At 40.4% G+C, this 10,306-nt stretch overlaps 1 protein-coding gene across 1 annotated transcript in view; it reads right to left on the reverse strand.

The window, feature by feature from the left end:
- The window catches only part of CarT (Carcinine transporter), a 30,301-nt gene extending 24,167 nt beyond the window's left edge, over window positions 1-6,134 (reverse strand). The window contains exons 1-4 of the mRNA XM_080277867.1: window positions 5,944-6,134; window positions 3,629-3,850; window positions 2,688-2,837; window positions 1,252-1,355 (exon numbers count right to left, since the gene is read on the reverse strand). Of these exons, the coding sequence (XP_080133993.1) occupies window positions 1,252-1,355; window positions 2,688-2,837; window positions 3,629-3,850; window positions 5,944-6,108 (641 nt within the window). The 5' untranslated portion in view covers window positions 6,109-6,134. The remainder of the gene's footprint in view (window positions 1-1,251; window positions 1,356-2,687; window positions 2,838-3,628; window positions 3,851-5,943) is intronic.
- Window positions 6,135-10,306: the final 4,172 nt, after the last annotated feature.

The raw sequence follows: 10,306 nt of genomic DNA on the forward strand, positions 1-10,306 counted from the left end.
CATCGTCTTCTTCATCATTATCAATCACCGTTTTCGTTCTCAACGTCAACATTAGCATCATCATAACCCTATTCTCACTGTTTTAAAAGAGGTGGGTAGGATCCTCAAACAAGCAGTTGGAAAAATATATCATCACTGTAACCTTATTTTCGCTTTTAGAAAACCGGAGGGTAGGAACTAGGAAGAAAGGAAGAACACCTTAACAAGCAGACACAGCAATTAGGTTATGTATTCATGATACCAATTACTCCGATATTCATTTCGCAACACATTAATAATATTTGTGTCAATTAGCATAAATTTTCTTACTGAGGAGCATGAGTTTTTCATGTACAGTCAGTTTACCCATAAAGAGTTAAAAATATATAAATCTAAATTTACTATTAAAATTTAGAAATAATTCATTCTTTTTCGTTTCCCATTCCACACTGCTCTCTATTTTCTCATAAAAATTATACGTTTTCATAAGAATTAATATAATACGGTATACAGAAATTTCAATAACTATCACTGTAAAATAATACTTCTAACAGATACTCGTACTTTAATTCCTTCGTACCTAGAGCCTTCTTTTTTAATATTACAATGCAGACCTTCCTTCCAATTTGTCCTTTTTAGCTGCTCAATAATCCTACATTTTATCCAGTCATAAGCAATCTCAACAAGGGTGCTGGAGAGGGACACCTCATAGTGGTCCAGAATTGGCCAAGAAATAACCACTGTCTAGAAAACAGACAGTATCAACGTCCTTTCTTTTTCATTTGCTACCTCTTCTGTCTCAGTGTCTTCTACTGTATTCCATCTCTCAACCTGAGAACCTATAATTCAGAAATAATTTGTTGTTCCCATCCTCCTTTCTCTCACTTTACATTTTTCTGTCTCGGGTCCTCTTTCTGCACTCCACCCTGATATTACTGTCTACCAAACAGCTTAATATTTGCAGATAATTTGTTGCCCCAGTCCCTTATTTCCCTCCTGCCAAACCATCTCCCAGTAAGCCAGCCATATCTCACCCCTTACTTCCTTCTCTTTCTCTTCTACTTTCTCCGTCCCTTTTATTTCTGCGTTATCTGAACCTCAAAACATCACTCCTCCCTTTCTTTCCTCCCATCTCCTTTCTTCTAATTTCTCTAATTTTCTCAACCTCACAACTTCACCCTCTTCTCTTTCTATTCTGCCTTCGCTGCCCCTCTTAGTTCTCTAATTTCTGAGCTTCACAACCTCCTATCACCACAACTTCGCCTCGCTCACTTGTCTGAGATGGTGCCGAAGACGTAGACGCCGATGATGCCCCCAATGTTGAGAGCCGAAAGGCCGATAGTGGGGTATATGGCACGATCGCACACCAAGCCATACTGAGGAAAGGAGGGACGAGAGGTTAGGGAGTCGTGTACGTATACATACTGTATGTATGTATATTAGTGTGTATACATATATATATATATATATATATATATATATAAATATATATATATATATATATATATATATAAATAGTGTGTGTGTGTGTGTGTGTGTGTGTGTGTGTGTGTGTGTGTGTGTGTGTGTGTGTGTGTGTGTGTGTGTGTGCGTGCGCGCGAGCGCGCGCTCTTCTATAGAATATAGCAGGTTTGGAGTTTTTTTTATATGCCCCGTACGTTCAACAAAATGTATCACTACTTCAAATGTGCATAACCTTTTAAGTAATACAGAAGCTTCTGAAGTACTGTACTCGATTTTAATTTCCATAAAATAATGCTCCTAAGTTCATTGTTACCTAAGGCTTCAGCCTCAATATTTCATTACACAAATACCAGACAAGGAGCCTACGCGTGGTGGCGGTGTGTACCCTGGGTGGAGCAAAGCAGCTGCAGCATCCACCCGACAGTCAAACTTCCACTTAATTCTCTGCACCTGGTCATGGCAAGGACCCTGGTCTGACCCTGGTAAGCCCTGTCTGCGAGAAAGGGACGCAGGATTCCTGCACGATGTATGTACTTTAATGGATCTTTAGGATACCCCCTTCCCCCCCCCCCAAAAAAAAAAAGAGAGAAGTTGCTTCCCTGTGGTCGTCTTTTATGTTTGACCAGACAAACCGGAGTTAAACAACAACAACATCAACAACCAGACATGCCAAAACATACGGTGACGTATCTTTCAGGTCCAGTTTCTTCCAAGATCCATATGCATCTTGGTTTCCTCAAACCCATTAGTAACGATGGTGTACTTTTTTCGTTACCGGCTGGTGTTATTGTCATTATTCTGGGCCCAGACTCATCAGAAAGGTGCAGGTTTAAGTTACCCTTCTTCTGTAGTCCACCCTCCTCCTTTAAAGGTGCAGGAGAGTAGCTGAGGGACGTTTGTATAACCAGGTAGCTGAGCCGCCATGTTATATCTGTGCCACAATATGAAGGCGTCCCTTTCCAGCGCATTTGTCAACTGTAACGTTTAAGTATCTGGATAGGCTATCTTTACCTGCATTAACTCCTTTACAATGGTGGGTCTTCCCTAAATTGAAAAGAATTGTTTGGTGGCAGTAAAAATATCTTCCTACTGAAGGGGTATTTGAATTGCTTCTAACCTATTGCTTACTAAAGTTCACCCTTAACATGACCTCAATAATTTTTTCTTCAGTAAAAGATAGTATGAGTAAAATAAATGAAGATATCATCGTACTGAAGGGGATTGATTTCACTTCTACCACTTACGTCAATGACAATGGAGGAATATATTTCTGAGGTGTCGTAAACCCATCCACTCCTGCAGGGTACGATGGGCCAGGTGGGGTCTGGCTGGAGGTCCATCAGGGAGTAGTTTCCCACCACGTACTGGGAGCACTGTGCGAACCCTTCACCGGACTGGGGGAAACAAAAGACCGTCAGCTACTGTAAATACGGTGGGTTGCTGTGCTGGTTGTCATCATCGAATACACTACACATACGATTTAAAAACACTGCGATACTGCAACAGCTGAGAGTCTGAAACCATAATGCAATATGCTTAGCAACTCTACAACACATTTTCAACGTCAGAAACGCATCACATATTACAATTAGCAATACCACAATATTACTGTAAATCAGCTGATCTTCAGAAACGCAGGACATTGCAGTTAGCAACACTACACATCAGAGACTACACACTGCAATATATGATCGTCAGAATATTTAACAATACAACATATATGATCGTCAGAAGCGCAACAAACGATAGGCAACAACAATACAACACATAATCACAAACACAACACACGATAATTAACAACACTGCAATGCATGATCGTCAGAAGTGAAATACAAAATAATTAGCAACAACACAAGCGTCAGAATAAGTAGCAACAACACATGATCGTCAAAACACAACAGACGAAAATTAGCAGCACTTCAACACATGTCCATCAGAAATGCAGTACATCATAATTAAAAAGAACTCATGATCAGAAGCACAATACATGATAATTAGCAACAATATAACACACGATCATCAGAAACAGCACATGGTGATTATCAACAACATACGGCCGCCAGATTTTTGCTTCTACGCAGTATAAACTTAAGAAATGTTGAAGTGGGTGAATTATAGCCAACCCCCCCCCCAACACACATCCACAGCTACAATCCCCCCCCCCACACACACACAACACACCTACCCTAGGAATAGAGAGGTTTCTGGCCTGTAGTGGAGAGAGCCCCGCCGCCTCGAGCTCTGGCACTCTGCACCAGTGAGGGGGTATGGGGCTCATGAACAGTTGATTGAAGGCGTGGAAGCCGCACGGGATGCAGGCCGGCAGGCAGATGAAGAAGATGAGTAGCTTCTGGTAGCGACCAAACTCTCCCACGTGGGGCAGCAGGTCGTCAAAGTCCATAGATTTCTGGTAGAGGAATGGAAGATTTTGTTGTAGCTGTTTGATACTATGAATATACATCATGGTTATACTGCTCCGACAATTTATCCGCTCACACACACACATACACACACACCCACACACACGCTCACACTAACCAAAAATTCCTTAAAAGCGATCTCATAGTTAAAGGAACTGACATGAAGGTTAGGGTAGACTAGTCTGGATAGCGACCATTAGATAAACAAGACTGATCCATACAAACATGGAAAATGGACTTGAAAATGTACGTATGTAAGACAGTGGTTTCCCTTATCCACCGTAAATAAAACCCATGACTATCATAAGGCAGAGTCAAAGGAACATCCTGTATACAGCCCTCATGCATCAGCTAGCCTCTGCCTTCCTCAAGTCCTCTTTCCTCAAGTAAAAAATCCCGATCTTCTGTATGTCATACGGCTTTGTGAAAAAAAAAAAAAAAAAGATCCTTTGATCAAGAAAATCCTGCTTGGCTATCAAATGATTGCTGGAGTCATACAGCACTGCAGAAGTGTCACTGATTAAGATCCTGGGAAGAAACCACATTAATCATGAATTTTCAGGTGTGCCGCATCTCCCATATGTTCTTTTACAAGTCATATTTATCTCATGGAGGATCTAGTACACTTGTAACTCTATTACTACTACCACCACCATAGTTTATCCATTCTCTAAGAACTAACAACACAAACAACACCAAGTATCACAGTACGTGTCTACACTGCTGGGTATTATCAACGTTTCGATTACCACAGCATCTCAGACTACTTGAATTTACACAGTAAGAGAAAAATCGATATACGAGATGTTTGTAAATCTTAATACATGCTATAATGTGTCATAAGGTTTATTATGCTAATAAAGAGACTTGGGTAGCTGGAGATTCTAAGCCATGCACACCAGAAGTTTGCGCGCTGATTGTGCTAGTTCCTCTAAAGAAAGCGAGAACGTGTGTAACAAAAAAAAAAAATAAAATAAAAAATAAATAAATAAAACTGGTGATGACGAGAACCCAGACTTTGTTATCATAACGTCCTAATAAACATTCAGTGGCAGGCATACTGGCTCCGAGTTATGTTTCTGACGGTTAGATGTGCCATTACAAAATTTTACTAGTTTCATCCGTTGTTAAAACTTTTTTGTAGATACGTACCAGAAAAAAAATGAATGTCTCTAAATACTATTAATTTCCTTTGCGCAAAGTTACAGCTGAGACAGTTATATTGCAAACATATGCAGTACATCCAATTGATATTATTATTATAAATTTCTTACCAACCCATTAACTGACCATGGATCTAAAACAAAACCATCAGTAAATCAACTATACGGTGTTGGCATTTTATTCTTCATGAGGGCAATCCTGTTGTTACATTATGATGATTTAGTTGTTCCTTGGGTGCACATTGGTTCAGTAACTCAGCATGGGACTGATTATACTTTTATTCTATTACATTGATGCATTTCTCCATTTCCGCGTAAAGACGAATAAACTCAGGTGCGTTAGGTACGAAAGATGAACCTAGCACAGTATACTTATCTAAAACAGAGTTAGTGATGAACAGCAGGGAGGAACAAGAGGCTGTATCTCAACATTCACTGTCTTGGAAGCAGTGCACAAGGCCCAGTTTCAAATTTTCTTTATACACTGCAAAGGGAAAGGATCAATTTGGAATACTGGCATGCAGGAAACATCGACAAAAGGTATGTTGCAACTACTCAGGCAATGGATACCTTAGGATTATATGGTGGCGGCCAGATTTAGCGAAAAAAATTCCTCAAGCTATCACCAGACGAATTTTGTTTCGCCTGACAGATGTTTTGGAGGGGATGTCTTCTTGCAGGTTTTCATATTTTGGTCCATTTCATTGCATTATGCAATTAAAAGGGTGAATGATTAAGAGACTTTGTCAAGATAAATCAGATGGTTTTCAAGGGTCATTAGCTAATGACTTATGATTTGTAGCATAATATTAAATCACACGCTACTACGGCAATTAATTCTACTTTACCCATAAACCAACACGCCACCACTCAGTCTAGTAGCATCTGTATATACTTCTAGAGTGGCCTCCCCTCACCTCCGATTGCTTAGCCTCCTTGAGCTTCCTGAAGGCATGTCGGCGTGCCTGTGCCTGAGGGCTGGCCGAGGGTGGGTAGGAGGCCTCGCCGTTCACTTCTCCATCCTCCTCCTGCTCCTCCAGGATGTCACTGTGGCCACTCCGCTTCAGTTCCACCTTCTTCATGGCAGCGACTGCTCTTTTTTTCAACCCTTATGTATAAACTGCGTTTCTCTTCACCTTTTGTATGTTATCTGTTTTTCTCCACACTTGTATATAAGCTGTTTTTTTTTTTTTTTCCCTCCACCTCTTGTATATTAACTGCTCTACTTACCTGTTGTATGTTTTCCGAACTGTATTCACTCACTTTGGTTCTCAGAGAAGTAAATAATTATGTTGACTTCTTCCCTGCCTCGTCAACTTCATGTACTAGTACTGAGTCTCACAGAACGTAAATGTACTGATCTCACCCGTACCTCTACAGTTGTATTTACTTGCGCTCACTCATAATAACTGTACATGTGTTGTTCTTTCTCCTTTTTGAAGAAACGTTTTGGCTCGTGTTCAGTCTCAAAGAACGTAAATGTGCGGCTTTCTCTATCTTCAGTACTGTATTTATTCACCTCGGTCTCAGGGAACGTGTATTTCATGCTCGACTCTCTACTTCCACAACTGTATATTAACTTGTGCTCAGTCTCGAAAGAACGTAAGTATGTTCCTATTTAACACTCACGGAAACATACTTCTTTCTTCGAGTAACTTTCTAAGAACTATTCCACAGTATAATCCACTGTTCATTTGACTGAAGAGAAAACTCTGGCGCGACATGCATAAGTATTGACTAACTGAATAATGACGTTCACGTGCAAAGTTTACTGTATTTGTGCTTAATACACTCTCCACAGTTCAGAATAACAGCGTAGTCAACAGTCTTACAGAAGTATTGTCACCATCGGCTGTTGTGTTACTTATGTCAGGGGTTATTTTGTAGACTGGTTGTATAGACTAAACAATGCTTATATTCTTCATAGACGTAATAAATATTTTGTAATATGTTTGTTAACTGCCAGGCTTTCCTCATGGTTTCTCGTGAGATTTGTGTGCAAAATCAACTGTGCAAAGTACGCTGTGTGAAGATTTTTAGAAGGAAAACCCCAGCTATGGTCATGTTGTACCACTGTCAAAATGAACCAGTAGCCATGTTTTCAAGTTCACCTTCAGTTCTTCCCATGTCGCTGACTGGGGCATCATGATATCCGACAGGCTCATGATCCTATCCTCAACCAGACCGTCGTCTCATTCTGCGTCGCTCTGTATCTGTTTCTCGGATAACTGTGGTCTCATTCTGTTTCACTTTAGCTACATAACCAAGTCATCTTTCCTTCTGTTCAACTCTCACTGCTGTTCTTTCAAGTTATCAGTTTCGCTTTGTCTATGTTCGTTAGTCAAGCCCTCTCCTCATTCTGTTCCGCTGTGTCTGCGCCTGAATCAAAATATCTCTCATTCTGTTTCATACTGCCTTGCTCCTCAGCCAAAGCCTTTTCATTCTATTTCTCATCGTCTCTTTTCCTCGACACTGCTTGCCCCCATTCTTCTCGTCACACCCACGCCCTGACAGGAGAACACAACAAAGGTGCCGGGTAATTTAACCGACGTAACTGAGGTGGCAAAGGGAGACCGATTGAGCACAGACTCTGGTGTATGTCGACGCACTTACTGTACTTATTGCCACGGGGGGAAGCCAGGCAAACGCAGCACCCTACTACAGAGGGGAGGGAGAGGAGGAGAGAGAGAGAGAGAGAGAGAGAGAGAGAGAGAGAGAGAGAGAGAGAGAGAGAGAGAGAGAGAGAGAGAGAGAGAGAGAGAGAGAGAGAGGAAAGATGGACAGGAAGGAGACAGAAAAAAAAAAGAAATGGAAGAAAAGAATGAGAAGGATGGACGGCGAGAAAGATGTAGGGAGGATGAAGAAGAGACACAGGAAGGAATGGGATGGGAAAGAATAGGGAAGGGAGGGAGGGAAGGAAGGAAGGAGAGAGAGAGAGAGAGAGAGAGAGAGAGAGAGAGAGAGAGAGAGAGAGAGAATCACGAGATGTAACCACTGAGTATCTAGTCCACAAGGGTCAATGTCGCAAGATCAGAGGCAACTGCATCACTGAACCGTAGGTGCCAACTAGACTTGACATTATCACAGAGTCTGAGTTTGGCTGCATTATATCATGTTTTTGTGAGTGCTGACTTTTTCTGATTGGCAAGACATTTAACACAGTATTATCTTTTCAGTTCATACCTATCATTAGTTGCTAGGTTTTCCTTTTCTCTTTACACATCCCAACTTTCTGTGTTCTGCCTCCCATTAGTGACAGTCTCGTCAGTCATCATTTTTCTTACTTCAAGATTTTTTTTTTTTTTTCTAGTTCTTGCTTGTGACGTTAGTATTCTCCTCCTCGTTCTTCTTACCAGCGCTCTTTGCCACGGCCTCACACCTTAATTTCTCGGTCAATTAGCCTGAAAATTACCATGCAAACACCTGGGCTAGTACCTCGAGGCACTTTTCTCATTTTTTAACATTAAAGCATCGATAACTATTCTTGAGCCCTTAAACTGTACACAACAAAAAAATTACAAGTAACCGCCAAAAGATTAACGCAAATCACAAGGTACCAAGACAACCATTCCAGTACAAGTACGTGTTCTGTCTGTCTTTGGATGAATTTGTGGGACGGAGGGAGTTTGATTGAACAAGACCTCTAGGTTGCTTTTTCTGCGATTCGCTTGTTCCATCTAAGTTAATAATACAAGCAACTAATAAGTCTGAGTCGGGAAATGGTTTCGCTTTTTCTTGCAAATGTTGCCTCTTCTTTTCTTCATCTCCATTATGAATACCCGAGAATTCTCAGGGGTATTTACTTCAGTCTGCAAAGCGTTGTTCAGAGATGATTATGCATGTCTATTTTCCGTTTGTACTTATTATCTTTTACTGCAGTGAAGAAATATATCATAGCTTCCGATTTATAAACGCCTGGCATGGACGGGCAGCTTTACTATGCTCTTTCAAACTGTGCATTAAGGACAATTGATTAGTAGGACAAGAAATATCGCTACTGCTGCTTAGATCCTTGACCTGGGAAACAGTCTTCCATTATTTAATAAAAGGCCCACAATATATATATATATATATATATATATATATATATATATATATATATATATATATATATATATATATATATATATATATATATATATATATATATATTTTACTGAATGGGCTCAGCCTTTTGATTTTTAACCTTCAAAATTGTATTGCGTAAATATTTCGAACTATATAAATTATATTATTATTATTATTATTATTATCAGTAGTAGTAGTAGTAGTACTATTACTACTAACTACTATTACTACCACTACTACTACTATTGTTGAAGAGCTGACAAACTCTCACCTCCTCCTACGCTCGCGGGTATAGGTGTGGTAAGCACAAAGTATATGGGTGAGAAGATCATGTGGAACTTTTACCTGAGTTTCACTATATATGAAGGTCTGTATGCGTCATCGAGAAACCCCTCGTTAAAACAGTATTTAATAATGTCCCACACGAACCTCCGACGTGTAAAGCATCCCCACCAATACAATTCCATCAGTCCTGAATGAGACCGCCAGGGCATGCACAGATTCAGTATGGATGGTAGATATTCCCAGAAGCATGAGAAGGTGAGTGGCGCACATGACCCCTGGGAAGGGTTTGTCTAACATAGCAGTCTTAGCGGTTCTTAACAGGGAAGGAGCACTTTCCTTGTAAGTGTGTGTGTGCTGGAGCCTTTATGATTCTCTCTCTGTCTCTCTCTCTCTCTCTCTCTCTCTCTCTCTCTCTCTCTATATATATATATATATATATATATATATATATAATCATCATCATCATCGGCCGTTTGAGTATCCACTGCAGGACCGGCCTATCCCGACCGAAGTGGGGACAATACAGCCAATGTATCTCTACCAAGTGGCTTAGGCTGTCTGATAGAGATTGTATGTAAGGTGGGAAGTGCTTGTAAGTGTATTGTAGTGGCTTTGGACGTGTGTGTAGTCGGTGAACCAAGTGTAATCGGCCCGCGCAAGCCGACTGGGTGCAAGTATACTTTATAGTATGCGACACTGGTTCAACCACAGCACCCCTGATGTCCGCCAATGCAATACGTGGCCAGAAGAACGCTCCCAAAGTTTATTACCCTGGCGGGGCGCGAACCCTCGTTCTTCAGTGTACGAACACGCACACTTTACCACTGTACCACAGAGGCTCCATATATATATATATATATATATATATATTTATTTATTTATATATATATATATATATATATATATATATATATATATATATATATA

Source organism: Coenobita brevimanus, chromosome 71 (genome assembly GCF_032717465.1).
Source record: "Coenobita brevimanus isolate Jiangsu-jjx chromosome 71, ASM3271746v2, whole genome shotgun sequence".
Lineage (NCBI taxonomy): Eukaryota > Metazoa > Arthropoda > Malacostraca > Decapoda > Coenobitidae > Coenobita > Coenobita brevimanus.